This window comes from Platalea leucorodia, assembly GCF_965183815.1.
Source record: "Platalea leucorodia genome assembly, chromosome: 7".
Classification (NCBI taxonomy): domain Eukaryota; kingdom Metazoa; phylum Chordata; class Aves; order Pelecaniformes; family Threskiornithidae; genus Platalea; species Platalea leucorodia.
In genome coordinates this window covers 17,612,224-17,631,896 of record NC_138829.1, presented here as the reverse complement: position 1 = coordinate 17,631,896, position 19,673 = coordinate 17,612,224, and the positions used below count along the sequence as shown (strand labels likewise).

General features: G+C 38.8%; 1 protein-coding gene across 7 annotated transcripts in view; it reads left to right on the top strand.

Moving 5' to 3' along the window:
* Positions 1-3,049: 3,049 nt before the first annotated feature.
* Positions 3,050-19,673, top strand: part of PPP4R4 (protein phosphatase 4 regulatory subunit 4) — a 104,285-nt gene continuing 87,661 nt past the window's right edge. For all 7 annotated transcript variants that reach the window (XR_014228699.1, XR_014228700.1, XR_014228701.1 and 4 more), the window contains exons 1-2: positions 3,050-3,412; positions 3,906-3,979. Coding sequence is in view for 3 of the 7 variants with exons in the window: in XM_082316800.1 (XP_082172926.1) it covers positions 3,296-3,412; positions 3,906-3,979 (191 nt within the window). In the remaining 4 variants the exon portion in view is untranslated. The remainder of the gene's footprint in view (positions 3,413-3,905; positions 3,980-19,673) is intronic.

Below are 19,673 nucleotides of genomic sequence, written 5' to 3'. Positions count from 1 at the left end.
TTACAAAGCTCCTGTGTTAAAATGGACGTTCCAATTCACTCTGGATTTCGCAAAAGCAATACGAAATACCTCTTCATTCTATTACAATAGCTTTGACAAGGTTAGAATGAAGCTGAAAGTAGAGCTTTATTTGGGAGAAGAGAGTAGTGGAAAAGGGAGGAGCTGAAGGCAGCAGCAGTGGAAGGGAAGTCATGTGTGACTTTCATCACAGATGAGAATGACAGTCCACTTGGGAGAATATGCCTGCAGATTTACTATCAGAGGGGATTAATTTTTATATATGTGGTTTTGGAACAAAATATGCAAGCTTTTTTTTTTTTCTATCTGTCTGGCAAATGTGTGGGTCAAAAGGAGATATGTTTATATTGAATCTGGGCAAGCTTATTCCTTCTGTGATCTTTATTCTGGTCTAGTATTCAATTTACAGAAAAAAATTAATCTTATTTTTATTCTGCTTTTCACATTTCCAGGATATTTCTAGATCTCTTTGACATATCTACTGATTTTAAAATTAATGGGAGTCATTCCTGCACAGCGTTTCCTGGACTGAGTTATAAGGACATATTTTTAAAGGCATTAAGGGAGCTGTTTACAAGTTTATAAAAAACCCTCTTCTTTAGTGGCTTACAAAATTTATGTAAAACATAGTATGATAAATCAGGCTAATTGTATATCCAAACACCACATTCTTCAGTCTTTAAAACTGAGTTATGAAATACCTGATTTGAAAACTGCAGTGAGTTCCTAATTCACGGCACACAAAAGAAAATGTCTTTGGTCTCCTAAGATCTTTAAGATTCATGAGGACTATTTGCAAGGTGAGATAACCACAGCTTGGCTGTGAAAGAACTTGCAAAAGGCTTTTTCTAACTAATTGAGATTGGGATTTCAGTGTGTTTTCCTAATACTTGTCATTGGCAGAAGCCCGCATGTCAGGATTCTGAATTTGAGAAGAGAACATTTTCTAAAACTCTTTTTTTTTTTCCCCTTGTGGAGCTAGTTAGTTAACTACTTGGAGAGCACTTAGGTTCAGTTGTAACTATTATATTTGCTGTCTGATGATGTTCCCTGGTTCAAAGGATAATGCAGAGGAGATGTTCAAGATAGCGTTTCTCATTTTAATTCGTCATCGTGACTTGAAAACTCCAAATGGGTTTGGTTTTCTATTACATAACAGTTTAATTATTTATATGCACTTTGGATTAGATTTTTCTGCTAGTAATTCTGTTGTACATTTGAAATTAATGGAGATGCTTTAATTTTTTACTGTTTTACCGGTTTAACTGAGCACAGGCTTTGGCTTAACTAGCACACAGAGAAGTAACACACAAAGGACCACATTTATTTTTTGCTAAATAAAAGCTGAGGTACTTACCAATCATAAAATAAAAGTCAATCAGATTCTAGGCAATATACTAGATAGTATTATCTAATCCTTACAATTTCTGGAATTATTTTTATACTTTATCAGCAAAGCTTACTGGGTCATGCAGGCATTTCACGGTAATAGTGAAACATTGCACCCACTCAAGTAAGCCCCTATACAATGTTTACAGGGTTTTTTAACTCCTGGTGTGAGTGTGATTGTTTAGTTGTGTTCCATATAATCATCGCAAAGGCCATTGCCTTGCGGCCTGGAGAATTACTTAGCTCAGTAGTAGCTAAGCGCAACTGCATGTGTTGATTCTTGTCCTGCATGCATTTTGCATCACTAACCCACCCCAAAAGAAGCTTACTATATTTTTAAAAGATGCCATTTTCCATGCTTATGTGTCCAACAGTCAGGGCTAAAAATGGCATACCTTTATTTTGAAATAAATACTCTCCCTTGTAGCCCCAATGTACTCCGTATTTGCGGGCCAGAACGATAAATCCTACAGCATCCAAGGCCTAACTGCACGTATCGGGAAGAATATCCGTATTGAAATCTGCCCTGCTGTAAGTATGAGCAGTGTGTAACCTGCGTCAGGGAAAGGACTGTCGAGGTGAAGAATAAGAAGTTACGAAGAGCGTAAGTGATGCCTTCGGTGTAGGTTCACAATTCACTGCCAAGGATGCCAAGGGTCTGTCTAGTTTTCTTTAATGCAACATCATTCATTGGGGGAGGAACCTGCTTTGGACTTTTCATTAAAATCAGCATGTTTATAGGTTTCTTCTGTGTAATTCTGCTTTGAAACAGCTGCGATGGCGGGCGGGACGCTGGTGAGGTGTCCTAGGACGGCTGGAAAGGGACGCTCCCCGCGCTGAGGGGACGGTGGCAGCGGGCGAGGCGCCCCGCGAGGGCAGCCGCGGCAGTGGAAGAGGAGCTTCGGGCAGGCGGTAGCTGTGGGAGGGGAAGCCCGTGGAGGCCACAGCTGTGGAAGAGGAGCCCCTCGGGCGGCCAGGGCAGGCCGGGGGCAGCCCGGCGGGGCAGCGGGAGGCGGCGGGCGCCGGGGCCCGGCCCCGCGGGCGAGGCCCCGCGCGGAAACGGCCGCTGAGGGGGCGGCGGCGCCCCCCGCGCGCTCGGGCTTTGCCGCGCTCGGGCGCGGTGTTGCCCCGCGGAGGCCGCGGTAGCGCCGCGTTGCCCCGGCGACCGGCTCGGCGCTGCTGGGGCGGCCCCGCCGCGGGCGCCGGCGCCCTGCGGGCCGCGGGGCTGCCCCGGGCCGGGTGCCGCGGCGCTCGCCCCCGCGCCGCCGGGGAGGGCGCTTGCGGGGGGGGACGGGAGCTGCGCCGCGGGAGCGGGACGGGGGCGGGGAGCGTCACTGCACCACAACGACCGTCCCTCCTCCCGGGGCGGGGGGGGCAGAGGCGGCACCCGGGCTCCGCGGCGGGGGGCTGCTCCGCGCCGCGCCCTGCCCCGTCGGTGAGGAGCGAGCCCCGCAGCCCGGGCGCTGCGCCCTGCGGCTCCGCGCCGTCCCCTCCCCGCGCCCGGAGGCAGCCTGGCCCCCGCGCCCCGCCTGCGGACAGGGGCGGCCCGCGAAGAGGGGAAACTTGGCTGGGAGCTCCCCCCCCGCCGAGGCACCAGCGGCTGCACTGGGCTCCCGGCGCCGGGGGCTGCAGGCGCCGGCCCCGCTCCCCGCCCGCCGGGCCCAGCGGAGCGGCCCGGCCGGAGAAAGTTTCCCGTCCGAGGGGGCTCGGCGGGGGCGGGCGGGCGCTGCCGCAGTGTGCGCGCGGAGGCGAGGCTGCTGGCGGCGGCGGCGGCGGGAGGCGGGCGGCTGGCGCGCGCGGAGGGGGTGTTGCGCCGTGTCGGTCCTGCCTCCGCCCGAGCGATGTGAGACCCGGGGGAGCCTCGGCTGGCAAGGGCCGTAGTTGTTACATGCATCCGATAATCTTCTTCTCCAGAATGGATTTTAGTCAGAGCAATTTGTTTGGATACATAGAAGACCTGCAGGAGCTAACTATTATAGAGAGGCCAGTACGCAGGAGCCTGAAGGTATAGACTTCAAAATAGAACGGTGCTTTAAAATCCGTTTGAAATTGTGTCTGTTTTATTTATGCACAGCTAACCGAATAGGCAGTTCGTTTTTTTTACAGCGCCAGGATACTAAAAATTGTTGTCGGTCATTTTGGAATAAACAGTCTCGAATTCTGTATAGTAGGGACTTAATATCTTCGGTATAACAATATTAAGCTGGAAAAAATAGGCTAACTTAGGTCTTTAATTTTATATGTGGCTTGTTTATACTTTAACTGATTAATAGTGATAGTGTCTGATATGGAACTGTACTTCTATTACATCACATCTTTTCCTCGTGAAAGATTTATTTGATTGAATCTGAAATGTTGGCTAGAGATTTCAAGGGTTAAATTCAAATTACTCATGGAACTATCTCTGGATGTGGGGAGGAAGGGGTTGTTTTAGGAAGATTAAAATTAGGAAATAGTAAGGCATTGTAAACTCATAATCTCTGTTTCACGCTTGACAGACGCCAGAAGAAATAGAAAGATTGACAGTTGATGAAGAACTCAGTGATATTGAAAGGGCTGTTTATCTACTCAGGTATTTTCTAAACTGTTACTGTGAAACATTGCTGACCATTGTGCTTACATACAGCTTTTTTAGTGCTTTACTCTTCACTCCTTTTATTTTCTGTCTTTCAGTAGCAGTTTTTTACTTTCTGCTATGTTAAACGTATAAACAAGATAAAAATAGGTACTGTAATTTCTTTCTAAAAAAAACATAGAATAGGATGCCTGTATATACGTATGAACATTTCTGAGTTTCTAATATGGCCATCACCAACACTGAGTTATACTTCATCTTCTTTTCCCCTGCAGTTGATTTTGCAAGATTTCCTGAGTGTTAACATTAATAACACCAATCATTCAGTGACTTCATGTTCACTCTAAGGCATGAGCAGTTACCACAGACTGATAACAGAGCTGTTTGAGCATACTGTGTATGTCTGAGCTTTCAGAAGAGAAAACTTGAGAGATTAGTTTTATAGTCATTAGGAAATACTGTAGAAGATACTATGTTAATACTTCCCTGTGTTCTAGTTTTTCATTTTACCTCCTTGTTCTTTAGAGTATTTATTTGCAGCTACTTGAATAACTTACATTATGATAGTTTAAAATACAGATCTTTCAACTACTGTGTAAGTCATCTTTGAGAGTACAAATGTTCTGAGGGATTTTGATTTGAATGTGCATTTTTAAACAATACCTAGTAATTGGAGAACCAGCTGCAGCTCCCTCTCAGTTTGCTTGTTCTGCTATTTTAAGTGCTCTTCTAGTCTGTGCCTGTCCTCAATGTTTAGCATACATATTCTCAGTGCCTTAATTTTCTCTTTTTGGGGCACATGGCTTTATTTTTAGAGAAGCATTTTTGTCCACTGATACTACTTTTGATACTGAATTTTGTTTATGTTTTTTTTAATGCTGAACTTCTTTATTAAATAGTGGATTTTAAAACTTGCTTTGCTAATAGTTCCTGTAATCAAAGCAGTCTGTTGACTCTAGGCAAATTCAGAGGAAACAGTTTGCATGTGGTGCGTATCATTGCAGAGGATGCGTATCAATTCTGGTTTTTACCTCACAGCAATCAGCATAGTTGACTCTTTTTTTTTTTTTTTTTTTTTTTTTCTCCCTTTCTCTCTTCTTTCCCTCTGTGGCAGCAAATTTCTTTGCTCTTTTCCCAATTAAAGATCATGTTTCCAGCAATATGCTTTTACTGGATCATTGCCTTGTTAAAGGGTAAAAGGTTCCACTTCGTATCTTTCATCTTACTAATTGCTGTTCAGCCTGGCCTTGAACTTCTCCTGACATCTTCATCTGCTTTCTCTCTACTTGAACAGATGTTCTGGGGACATAATATTCTTTTCCTTGTGGTGAAGTTTTCATTTTTGCCTCTGCATTGTCCTCGTCGCTGAAAGGTAGCTTCATCTCTGCTTGATAAGCTTTTTGTAAGGCAATCACTTGCTGTGATTGTCCGGGTATGTTAATACAATAATCCAGTGGAAGCTTTTGCTGTTCAGCAGTATATTGCATTCCCTGTACTGAGTGGAGTATAAGCAAACACAGTTGAAAAGCTGCCTGTAACACAGGTAGTATCCTTTATAGAATGTACAAAGATAATGTATTTTTGGCTTGTCTGGCGTTTTTTAATCTAGTATAATACAATACCCCTGCCTGTTCCAGTTTGACAATAATGTCAGTCTGGTCTTTTCATGCCTCATTTTCTCACACAGATGCATTATTTGCTCTCCTTCATTGTCCCTTATGTGGGATGCTCCTTGATGTTATCCTGAAAAGACACTGCCTTTTCTGAAAATCCCACTGTAAAAATTGCTTTGGTGATATAGAAATGAATTGTTAATGATGTCTGTGCTGTGCTCCATTTGGAAAGGATGATGCTATCTCCATATACATTAAAAAAATATGCAAGAACAATAATATAAAGCAAATATCTTTTCTTAAATATCTACAAATAGTATCGAAGTACTTAATGTTGTGCCACATTGTCTTTTATATTGTCAATTATTTATGTAACCCTAATCTGCAAGTTGGAGATTTTTAATTTACTGAGGAGGATATCTTTAGTGTTACTTGTGCAGTACAATGGAGCTGACAAATACTGAGTAAAACCTTTGTATGATACAGCAAAGCTAATGTTTAGTAATTATTTTTTGTGAAAGTCCAAAAAGAGTCCTCACATTTTCATGGCTTTCATTCTGAACAAAAAACCTGAACCACTTTCTTCTCTTTTTGCGTTCTGCTTTCCTTCCCAACTTCTCCTCCCCACCCCTGAACTTGGATACTCCGGTCTGCTTACATGCAGAGTTGTTGTATGTTTAGTAGATACTTGCTTTTTCTAGATTTCTGCTTCTGAAGTCTTTTACTATGGTAGTCTGAAAACAGGTACATTGACATCCTAGTTGGAGAGAGTAGTACAGCCTTTTACTGTCTGAGGTTTTTGGTGCCTGAATAGTGTTTTTTGTTTGGTTTGGTTTGTGGTGGGTTTTTTTTGTTTTTTTTTTTTTCTCCTTTTTTTGGGTTTTTTCTTTTCCGGTGACTGATTCTTGTTATATTGTGTATATGAGGAGGTGTTAATTTCCCAACTCTCATCAGTTTCATTGGTTCATTCTTCTTTTTTCACCTCTTGTATTACTTCTCATTTGCCAGTAGTACTATGGAGTTTCTGGCATGCTCTTTTACTTCTTGGTATTGTAAAGTTATTTGTTTTGCTTGTCTAGTATGTGTTTGTATCCATCTAATGATTATTTTGTATTTCCATGAGGTCTTGTCTGTCTGTATCTAGCCATGATGTATTGTCATAGGTTTTGTAAATTTCTGTTCATTGTCTTCTGGTGAGCGTGACATAAATATATGCCTACAAATGTTCTTAGCACGTGCTGAGTACACTGACACATTAATCCTGTTTGAAACCTCACGTTCACAGGAATGTGGCTTCATTTTAATTGGTTTTCTGTTGTTACCTATCATAGTTTGGTTTTACATTCTAAAGTGCTAATTGTAATTTTGATAATCCTAACAAGTACATATATATATTTAATTATTATTTTTAGGGGATGACTTTGCTTTCAGTCTCCCCTTTTCTGCCAGTACTATTGTTCAGTTAACTAAGTAATGAGGTAGCTTGACAAGGTGATCTAGCTAAAGCTGATCATTTTTAGTCAGATTAGTTTTCAGCTAAATCAACTCCTTGATTTGACTCATCATGTGGATATAGGAACAGTTGTGCAAACAAGAGGAAAGGACTCAGTAGCTCTCCTGGTGGCCAGAGTCACTTCAATATGACATAAGCATGGGTGAACTTCAGCTTTAGATCATTGTTTCCCAGAGTACTCAGTTTTAATTAGGTAACATTCTGCAATTAGACTGAGCAAGTTCTAATTTAATAAGAATGTGGTAGCAAATTGGGCTGTTATTTTTTATAATCTCAATTAACCTTGATTCTGGTTGAGGAACTGGGCTTCCTTAGACCAGCTTGTCAGGGATGTTTATGAACTTGCCATGGAAATCAAATGGATTTAGGTACCTAAAGAGGGAGAGGCATCTGAGTGCCTAGGATCTATGTTTCAGAGCTTCAGCCTGAGTGCTTGGGGATTTCTGGAGGGTCTAACTGGAATCGCTGAGGAGCTGTATTCTGACTGTATTTTGGGTGTTGCTGGCCCAACGGAAGAACAAGGAGAGCAAAATAGCTATGTGCATCTCAACCATGTTGGCGTCAAGACTGATCACTTGTCGTAAAACCATCAGCAGATGAAGACAAGCTGCCAGACTTTTCACTGAAGTGACTGAATAGTTTTGCATTCCACTTCAGGGCATCGTGACCTCTACCAGGACAGTGGCAAGAAGCAGCTCAGGGACAGTATGTTTTATTCCTGCTATGAACTTTTGCCTGTCATCTTAGTTTCCATGTTTGCTGATGTTTGATTGATGTTATTACTTATTTTTATTTGTCTTACTGTAGCTCACCCTTTTATGGCATACAGCCAATAGCCCAAATATGTATTCTTCGCCTGATGTGAATCTGGTTTGGATACAAGGATGCTTACTGGCGTGCACACTGTAGCGTGGTTTGTTTTCCTGAGGACTTTTCTGATAGATTTCCCTAGGGGTTTTACATTGTTGTGTTTACTGTATTATTTTGTATTCAGCTACTTTTTGTTTATTTGTGCCTGCTTAGTGTTAAAGCTTCCAGGCCTTGACATTTCTGTCATACTCAAAATAACAGGGTAATAATGAGTTATCAAGGTGGGAGATTGAATTATTCACCCTTTTGGGAACATACTGTACTTTGGTTTTGGAGTGATCCTATCTCTCAGTTTAGCAAACAACACAATGCCCCTCCAAAACTTTTAGCACAGTTTTTGAAGACACAATAGATACTTTATCTAGATTGGAAAGAATTCAATGCCTATAAACTTAGCATGTCTTAAAAAAAAAAAAAGTTGTACTTTATTGTAGTCATCTTTGATTAGCTAGAGTATTCTTAAATTCTAAACATCTTTTTATACAGTATATGTTGTTGTGTCAAAACCACTACTATTTGAAAGATTTTTTTTTTAGTTTTTATTTTCCTTTTAGTTTTTAGTCTTCATCATGTTAGTTTTGGAGACTTTTATTTTTATTTTTTATTTTTTTTTCTCTGTAGGTGCAGGCAACTCACCTTTGATTTTAAATGAAAGCTTTCATTTAAATGTAACTTTAGGAGCTGATTTTCTAATATAAACATTGTGTCTTTTTTTTTTTTTGTTACATAATTGTGAGACCTGGCTACTCTATTCAGATTATACAGCTTCTGAATTTATGATCCTGATGCATGCATAGTACGCTGAAAGATCCAGCTGTCATGCTAAGCATGTTGGAAAACAGTTCTTCCAACTATACTAACTATACTGGCAAGCTGTAAATGCTAACATAAAAAGTATTTCTTCAGTCTTTTTTTTTTTTTTTTTCCTGGGCATAATTTAATAGTTTCTTTTATTTTGTAAATTACAACTTAAGTTTTATAAAAGTTTCATTCCTGATTCCTTTAGTTGGATGGATAAATTAGTTGCTTGACCTTGACTCTGTTATGCAAATAAATTAATGTATATGAAATTGATTCTTTCACGTTAAAGTGAAAGGTGTACCTGTAGTCTTCTGAAATGATGCTAAGTCACATACTTCTATTAATATTTACATTTGTGCAAGTACTTCTGTTGATCATATTTGCTGAGTTGAAACTACAGCTGAGGAACGAGCTGTAAATATACAGAGCAGAGTTAATATAGTGCTCTGAGAAACCTCAAAAAAAAAAAAAAAGAGAAGAGAGAGAAAAACCTTAATTTCTGTTTTCTTTCTCAGGCCACAGTCAGTGCAGGAAGATGGCAGCGCCAGTCCTCTCCCGCTTCTAGCATTTATGCTACCTTTGCCCTTGTGCCTGCACAGCACATTGGACAACTTATCTGATGCAAACCATGAAAAAAACAGTTGGTTTTAAACAGATGAACTCTGTAGTCCAGGACTTTGTGCACTTGAAAAAAGCCCTGTGCCAGCACAAGAGAAGTGTGCAGCAGCATGGGAACAGGGCTTGGGAGTGGGTCAAATGGCTTTGAGACTTAGCACTACATTTGGCTGGCTTATGGTATTCATGAAGCTAAGGTTTCCTGGTGCATAGTTTCATAGTCTAATTAAACTGAATGAAGCTCTTCCTACATCAGGAAGAGTAGCTCTTCTTTCCTTACGTGACCGCGTGTTTCTGATACATTTTGTGCGCCAGCACTAATGCTATTGCAGCCACACAGTCTCGGTCAGATTAGGGAACTGATACTAATTCTAACAAATTTTTCAGGTACTTGCTTCCAACAAAATGTGCAACTGCATGACTGCTTGTGCTAATGTAAGCGGGAGCATGAGCGGAGAACATGTCACAGCTGGCAGATCACTCTCCCATCAATAGCAGAACAGATTTAGTTCAGGTTATGCTAATCTTGAATCTATACTTTGAATTTGTGAAGTCAAGTACTAGTTGAAATGATGAGAGAGTTTGAAGTATCAGCTGTAGTTTATTTAATGAGCCCTTTGACATTAAATGGACTACTGGAAGTCTACATGAGAACTGCAATGAGTGAGATCACTGGTAGCTCTTCCTTATGCACTGTCAAATTCTCCTCTGGAGATGTCAATTGTATTTATGTTTCAGAGCATCTTTGTGCATGACATAATAAGGAGAAACTAGGTAGCTGTGTGGATGCCTTTTTTTTTTAATAGTAAACACAGTTGAAAGAACTGTAGGTTTTCTTAACTTCTAAAAATCGTTCTGTTGCCCTGGGAAAACCTTATCATGCTCTCCTAGAAAAGATCTGTATAGGAATATTTAGCTAAATATTTACAATGTTTCTTTCTTTCTACATGACAAATCCCATACAGGAATAGCATGTTGCCCAGCAGGAGACTGAGTTTGTTTTGTTTTTGTTTAGATGAGCACTGGCATTTAAGAAATAACTTTAACAGCTGCACAGTTCATTTTGAGATGGCACATAATTAATGTGTAAGTATAATAGTTCTCCTTTATATCACCTTCTTTAGGAAGCTCCAAGTGTTTATAACAACATTTTGTACTTGTAAGGAGCTTTTATCCTCATGCTTGCTCAATATTACTAACTTATGTTTGTATCCTTTGCCTGATTTGGCAAGAGATAATAGTATTACAGTAGTTTATGTCAGGACCTGGAGATGCATCCAATGGAAACTGCTTGAGGATGTAGATGGGAAAATGTGATGTTTTGTGTTAGAATATATCAAAGGTGCAAACTCCTCAAAGAGTAGGTCAAGCTGTCCATTTATGGCAAGTCTGAGAACACTTTCACACAATGGTGCCCTGTAATATAATGACTGTCATATGCTAGTGACTGAAACAAGTATCTAGCGGATTTTCTTGAAAACTCCTGGTGTTTTGAGGACTACTTTGTTGTAGGCATAGGGAGCCCTTCACGTGTCATGGTGTGATGCTTCCATGGCCCTGCACTCTGACTCTACTTCATTTGTTGCTGACAGAGAGAAGAAGCAGCAGTTAGTACTGGCCCAGCTACTCTTCCCCTAAAAGCAGTAGTAAACATTTAAATTTTCTGAGTATCAGGATAGTAGCGTGCACCATTACCTGTCCCAAAAATCTGAGTACTCCGAGACTCTTCAGAATAATGATTCTTAGTGCTGATACACCACATATTTTTACATTCAGAGCTCTTTCAGATACTCCTCTGAATCTCCACAAAGTGAGGCAGATAACACCCCATTATGTATTGGTTCACATTGCTGCACTTTGTAAACTTTGTGTGAAAGGAAGTTGTTTTACTGAGGTGAAATTCTGATTATAATTTAAGGACTTCACGAACCAGGACTTCAGGAACTAGGACTGCAGGCTTGGGCGTGCGTCTGTGCCTCAGCTGTTATGCTATGGCAGGAATAATTGGGAATGAGACAAGAAATAGCTTCACTGAGATTTAATATTAATCTGGTTCTCTGGGGTATACTTGTAGAACTGTTTTATTTAGTTATTTTTAGAGTTAACTTTAGTAATATTAATGTTTTTGTCTTTGTTCCACCAGCTGGTAGTCTAAATGCCAACACTGTAGTAAAGTTACACTGGATCTTTGTCAAGCCTCAGAGCCCAAAGCTTTCTGTCACAGGAAAGAAACCAGGATTGTTTCATCACTTAAACAGGAATTTTTACACTGGGAAAGCAGAATAGGAATGTAGACAGTTCTTGAGAATAAGCAATTCAAGGAGGTCTCTATTATTCACGGAGAAGTTCTCCTACTTTGGTAGGGCCATCTTATTTAATCTTTCAGGGGCAGCTTTTTGTGTAAGAAAAGTTCTCTTTAGGTCTTGAAGACAAACTCAAAAGGAAATTGGAAGTGATTTCAATGGTGAGGATTTCAGTTGACGTAGTCCGGCAAAACCCATACTACAGCTAAAGAACCAACTGTTTAAATTATACACAACGGTAGGACTCCGTGCCTGAAGAAGGAGGTCATTTCAGATTCCAAAACTGATGCCACAAGTGGCATCTCTAGCCAAAGACAGAGTTATGCCCTCAGGGAAAGATTTTTTTTTTTAAAGACAGGCTAGTGATGCAAAAGTAGCAAGAATCTTTTCATTTGAACATGATAGTGATAGGAATGCTACTTAACTGAGCTGTTCTTGAAACTCACACTTTGAGAATTAACATGTCACTGGCATTCTTACATCTTGATTCCCTCCCTTCTCCCCCCGCCCGGATGTATAATTACCTTCCTAGACCAGGTTGTGTATGGGTCTCTCCAGTCTCAACAATAACAGTGTCCTTTGCAGGCTTTGAAAATAAGGGTTCTCTATCTCTTATGGCTCAGTTTGTTAAAACTAGTTTGACATGGCTATCACATTCACTGCAGTTCTTGAAGTTGCTCCTCTCTGCGTGAATAACCTCGCTGGTCTCATGAAGACACTGTTTGACAAGATGGAGTCTTTCCCGTTGAATGTTAATTCCCTATAGCCTATCAGATGAACACCCCTGTCTTCGGAAGAAAAATGTCTTTCTGCTTTATGAGTCATAATAAAACAGAATGAGAAAAGAGACAAAGAACCACTTGGAAACTTCTGCTAGATCTTAGATATAGCTGTCTGCGGCATGCTTTATTGCCTCTGGCTGATACTTTTATAGAAGCAAGAAAATGTATCAGGTATTTCCTATCCATGCTATTATTTGAATGGACTATGGATTGTTTGAATGGATGATGCAGATATTCTTATTTAAATTCTACCTTTTAGATTCTTTTGCATTCAAATAAATGTTTCTGCATGTTTCTTTTTGCAAAGCATTACCCTACGAGACGTTAATGTTAAGGAATAAAAATATCAGGCTCTGGATATATTACTCCGTATCTTGGGAGCAGTCGTTTCAGGAGCAGTTTTCTTTCTTACATGTTGTTGTGTGGCTGTGGGTTCTGAGAATGTGTACAACTCCCATGTGCGGATTAGCTGAGTCATTCCTTGTCAGTCGTATCAATTCACAGCAGGACCGAGGGGAATTGCTATGTTTTCTTGAACTTTTTAACTATTGTTGGAAATGTCTTGCCCATCTACCCCTTACATACTGATGTATTTTAGATACCTACCCCTTTCCTAACAGACTCTACAGATAGACAATGCTTCTTAGTCATTGTATAATTCCAAAACTACACATTCTTTGTTTACAGAAACATGCTACAGTGTGATTTTAGTTCCAGTGTTTCTCCGTAATTCCTACTTTGCTGTTCTTCCACTGTTCTTAAATTTACTATAGCATAAGAAAGTCAGATTCAGGCTGTGTGTAAGCAGGGATAGATGAACTGATATGAATGGAATTGCATAATTTTGAGTGTGTATGAACCCAAGCTGAGTATAGTAACTAGGCCTCTTGTTTTATTGACTTTTATCTACTTAGAGTAGCCAGGAAGGTATTTGTAGGTCTTCAGACACTTTTTTAAAATTTACATTTTCTGTATATAAACAAAGGTGACCAGCATCACCAAATAATGTATAATGATGAAGAAAGACTGAAGCCTCAAAGAGCATAGTCTTACATTCTGTCTCATGGGGGGGAAAAAAAGTCATTTATCCATTCTTCTTGTCCTTATCCATTTTTCAATAATCATCTGGTTTTAAAAGAATTCTTCTGGTTTTGCAAAGAGATCAAAACAGACATTTTTTCCTAAGGCTTTTTTTCTCACAGGTTTTTAAACTTAAATATTCCACTTGATTGTGAAAAAAAACCCATAGGATTTTTTTTTCTTTCCCCAGTGTATCTTAAATCAGAATGATATAATATCTTTTTATTTTTTTTAATTTCTTTTTATTTTTTTGAACAGCAATGCACTGTAACTGTGAATAGAATTGCAAAAGTTGCCACAGGGTTTTCTGTGGCAGTCCAGGAGCATGAGAAAAGGTATAAGCAGAAAGTCTTGGAGCCCCTGGTTTTTTGCTTATGAGAATAGCTTTGTGTACAAATTGTCAATTATGTCCCTGTTTCTTTGCTTATGAGAGTAGCTTTGCATACAAATTGTCAATTATGCCCCTAGTAAAAAGCTTTGAGTCCACATTTCTTGAAGAAAAAACAGTGAATTAATTTGGGTAGGTATCAATTAGCTTTCCCCCCCGATGACTATTGTTGAACAACAAAGAACACCATTAAGCACTGGAGCCATCAATTTATGCTAAGATTAAATAGAAGTTGTTCAAAGCTGCCTGTATAACTCCAGCACACTTCTCTTTACCAGTTGGAGAAGAGCAAGAAAGTTGGATTCAAGCTGGGTCAAAGCATTGATAACTCAATTGATATAAACAGAGCTGCACAGTAGGAGAAGCACTGTTGCACTCAGTAATACCAATACATTTTGCTTGCAAGGGGTTATGTTTGCAAAATGGGATGATTTACTTGTTTGCCTGTGCTGCATGAGAAGTGCAGCTGACCAGCTTGTGGTCTGACTTTCCAAAGACTCTTTTTTTATTTCTTTTTCTTTTTCTCTTCCCCCCCCCCCCCCCGCCCCTAGTGAAATTGCTCGGTAACTTCTGTTACGAAGAGTATATTGAGGAGGCTAGACTAGGGACAGTAAAGAAATGCTTTAAAAATGCTAACTATGTTTTTGTTGTGAATATGAATTGATTGTATTGTCTCTGAGAGAAGAAACATATGTAAAAGAGAAATGTGAAGGGCATCTACTTTAATATACATATTTACATGGTAATATTACTTACATTGTGCAGGCCTAGAGATGAAAATGCTGGCTTTAAAGGGAGAAACAGAAAAGATGCCATTTTCACTGCTGAAATTGTAACTGAGCTTTTTGAGGAGGAGGATTTATGTCCATATTAAATAGCAAAACATGAGTCACAGCCTCATTGCTGCTTGCACCAAAATTCTTCTGTTATAAACAGTTAATCTCCTTTATATAATTTCATTTAAAAGCTCAGGATTAGGATACCTATTTTTCTGCCATTTTGGGAGCTAGAAGTTATTTAGGGTGTAGGCTTCAGGGCAAGATTTATTTTTATTTTTGCTTTTTACAGCTGCATCAAGTGCTAACCACTAAATCAATTGAGAAAAGAATGATGGCTAATTAAAATTACCCTGCTTCTTTAGTACAAGTTTTAACCCAAGAGTATGTCTATTTCCTCTTATCACTATGTGAGGCCAGCTGTAAGTGCATTTTAAGGGTTGCTTATAACTTATTTTGAATGTTGCATGCTTGTTGTATTACACACAAAGAAAATATTTGCACCTTGAGTTTGTAATAAATGATTAAGTGCATACTTGTATGGAAAAATCAACTCTTAAGGGCAGATAAATGCACTAGCGCTTTGATCACTTAAACTGTCCCACCTATTTGAAAGTGATGTGTTGGAGAGTAGATAGATGGATAAAATTAATATCCAGATCTCTGTATCGTACTTATTTATTGTCAGTTCTGAAGGCTTTAAGTACTTACTTTTCCAGTGCCTCATCTTACTTCCTGATTAAATGGAGGGGGTGATTTTTTTTTTTTTAAACGAACAATTGGAAAGTGCAGATTTTGGATCTATTGTGTATAATGCCTCTCACCTATAAGACCCATGAGTTGAAGAAGATTCTAAGTAGATTTTAGTACTTGTTGAGTCATGAACACCCAAAATGACCTACTTTATGTCCTTTTTTGGTGAACGATGCAAGTACTAGGCATTTTTTTTATTCTGTTGCTCCACCTTTTTGGGTCCAACATACAGAAGACTGATTTTATTTTTCCCCAAATGCTATTCCTTCCCTTGCAAGTGTGTACATCTTATTTTCCTTTTCTTTGCCACCATCCCTATGACTGAGGGTTTGCCTTAAGCTCATTAGCTTCAGGAGACTACACGCTGAATACCAGTTGAGATGGTTTGTGCGACTCCTGTAAAGACTATGTTGGTCCTGTGATACTCATACAGAACTTTGGAGTTCTGGATGCACTGAAATAACATTGATACTCTAAGCACGGTGTGCTGTTTTTAAGGTAAATTCTACCTGTAGATATCCATTTGCATGGATGCCATATCAGATACCTAATAAAAGTATTAGTCATGAAAATAATAGATTGTGTTAATATTCCACAATGAGTTTAGACTAAAAATTTACTGTCCCGCACCTTTTAGTGATCAGTTAATTCTGTTCGTTTTCAGTAACAAACAAATGAAAGAGTAGGGGGAGCGGTGTGCAAATGATATTGTATCAGTGGTTGCCTTTTACTGTAATATTTCTTTTTCCATGTTACTTTTGCTTCCATAGAAAGATATTGATACTAACGTAGTAAATATATAAGCTAGATATTCTGGTGGTTAACAGTGGTATGCTGTGAACGATCTATGCAGTTGAGCATATTTGACACGCATTCAAAGGAGAGAGATATTCTTTTCTTCCAGAGATGATTCTGAACTAATTTTAGTAAATGTGGGTGGAATTACTGGTAAATGCTTTATTTATTCTTTCCATTGCAGAATGTCAAAGTCTCTTTTGGAATAATTGTACCATTAGAAATAAGTTAAAATATGAGTATGTGAGGGAAAAATAGTCTAACAAAAGGCTGTTTAAGATCATTGTAGTGATTTTGAAAGTAGGGAACGTTATGTGGATTATAATTACCTGAACTGAGTTGGGTAGGCAGGAGGATTCTGATGGTGTGCTCATAATGATTTTAACAGGAAGGTAAATACAGATGAATTATCTCTATATATAATACTCATTTTTATCTACTGTTTGAAATTATTCTGCCAGAGAGCTGGAGATTTACAAGACTTGTGTCATCACTTCAATTTGTTTATTATGTTAATTGTATTATCTGGTTTGATTATCTGTCCACTCCAAGCTGTATGCCGTCAATGGAACAAATCTCATATATTTCTGGGAGACGTGACTCTGACTCTTTCTTCATTTTAATTAAGTAGCTGAATTTCATCCTACTTTCCAAAGTGAACATGAATCAAGTAAAACACTTTTTTGTTTGACAGAACGTGAATCAGCAACAGCTTGGAATTGAAGTAATTTTTAGTTATTTGCATGTTTACCTCAGAAAGCTGCCTTTGATCTATGGTTGCTTCTGACAAACAAAAAAACAACACTAGAGTTAGCTGCTTGACATTGTATTGCTGATGCATGTAACTGCATCAGTCTGAAGTAATGTCCAATACTGCTTGAAAATACTTGAATAATGAACAGAAGGCGAACAAGCAAGGCTTTCCACCTCTGAGCTGTCTAAAAGCCAGCTTATATGAGGAGTAAGTTCACAGTTTTGTGTTCATTTCCTAATTATTTTTTTCTTTTGAGTCACCAGGCCCTTTGAGTATGACAGCAATAATTTGTTAGAAATTTAGTGTTAACTGAAATTATTCTGAGGTCATAGTCAAATTTCTTTAGTTGGGAAAAAAAGAACTGCTTCTACAGCTAAAGCTTCAGAAGAGTTTCTAAAATTTCAGTTATATTTTTCAGTGCTCACAGTTTTAGTCCCATATTTTTAAAATTGAAACATGAGTTCAGCTTTTATTATTATATATTGGTATCTATCTACTTATAATATCTCTACAGATATGTAGGTATATTTCTCTTGCTTATGGGGGGGGGAAAATGCTGTGAGCAATAGCTTCAAACCCTTGGGTTCAGTCTCTACCCTTTTTTATTTTTCTTTTCCTTGTGGATTTTCATTCACTGTACTTATACAGTGTACTTCCATTCATTCATTCTGTACTCAGTGTTCTTTACAATGTCTTTACTGCTCTTTTACATTTGCGTTTTCTTTTGATGCAGTCTGTGTGATTTTTGAAAATGGATGGTCAACTCGTACAAAGTATGTTTTATGTACCATTTGTCTATGTTATAGTGGTAGATGCAGGAACTTAGATTTTGTTGTTCTGGATCTTATAAGCCTTTTTTAAAAAGTTTGAATTTTTTGGAAGATGGCTCAAAAGTCCTACTTTTACTTTAAGTCTTAGAAGGTTATGGTTATTTCATAGAATCATAGAATGCTTTGGGATGGAAGGGCCCTTTAAAGGTCATCTAGTCCATCCCCCCTGCAATGGGCAGGGACATCTACAGCTAGATTGGGTTGCTCACAGCCTCATCCAGCCTGGCCTTGAATGTTTCCAAGGATGGGGCATCTACCACCTCTTTGGGTGACCCATTCCAGTGTTTCGGCACCCTCTTTGTGAAAAATTTCAGGCTTTTACCATGTTCTTCAGTATAAAACAAACTCTTGCTTATACAGAAAAGGCTTTTTTATGAAGCAATGCAGATATAGACAAATAAACCAGTAACAGTTGCTTTCATAACCTTTGTGCCTTTCCTACGGGTGTGCAGAGGAATGCCGAATGAAATTAGTATAGTGTAGTTCCACTTTAAATGATTGAAGAGACTCATAGTGAGGGTTGAGGAGAAGGGAACTGATATCTTCTGTTAGAGAATTCAATAGATCTTGAAGAGACAGACAATTTTTTTAGACCTGCGAGTCCATTTTCTAAAGGAGAGGTTGAAATGTACGCATACTGCTTTCTGGATCAAGAATTTTTAAATATTTCTGAGAAGATTCTCATCAACTTCAACAACTATTAGATTAGAGTTGCTATGAAAAAAATATGGAATTGATACAAGATGGAATATGTTATGGTCAGATAGGATGAGAATGCATGATAGCAAGACACACAGGTAAGTAATAAACTGGGAGTTTTTGGATCTGTTATGTATGATGCCCCACACTTAGAAGACCCATGAGTTGAAGAAGACTAAGTAGATTTTAGTACTTGTTAGGTCATTTGAAGTGTTCATCTCTTTCATACCACAAACAGCTAACTCTGTGGATGAAATACACTGATACAAAAAATAAGACTGGAGAATGAAAAGAGATCCTGTGCCTAAATTAAACTATAAGATAAATTTAGGTCAGCAGAAGTAATTTACCCTTCTAGAATTTGGTTAGCATCTGTGATTTTTTTTTTTTTTTTTTTCCACTTTCTGTGTAGAAAAATTACAGGCCTTGTACTTATTCAGAAGATGACTTATATCATATCCTGCATGCTGTGAAATGACAAATCTTGTTGAAAGGAAAAATTACAAATTTTGAGTCAGTGAATGAGGACTGGGCAGAGGGAAAAATAATATCAGCTACTAGCTTGTTTTTGTTATATGACCTAGGAATTAGAAATTGCATTATCTTGATCTTGGAGTGAAAAGACTGGTTTTACTTTTCAAATTTAGACTCAAAGTAAAAAAAACCCCAAGATGAATTCTACTCGGAGACCATACAAAATGCAATATGTGTTATAAGTCAACTAAGGAAGAGGAAACACTTATCTTAACATTGATACTAGGGTAATATTTGAGGGGAAAAATGTGTTCCTTTGAGGGATTTTTTTTTTATATTATTGAACTTTCCTAAAAATTCAAGGGAGAAAAGCTTAATATTTCCTCATAGTACTTAGTGTCTAAACTCACGGAAACTGATGATATTAGGAAGAATGAAGTTGTGTCATTATAGTACATTTGTTTTGGCTCAGGAACAGAAGGGAGTATTTGTATGAATTAGAAATCCTTTCTGTCATTGACAGTTGTTCAACAAGCAAACAGAAATAAGAAACTTAAGTTGACCCAACTGATCCTGGTAAACAAGGTTACTATGAATATGAAACTATTGTGCAGCTAAACCTGGGTTTTTACTTCTTACTTTAAT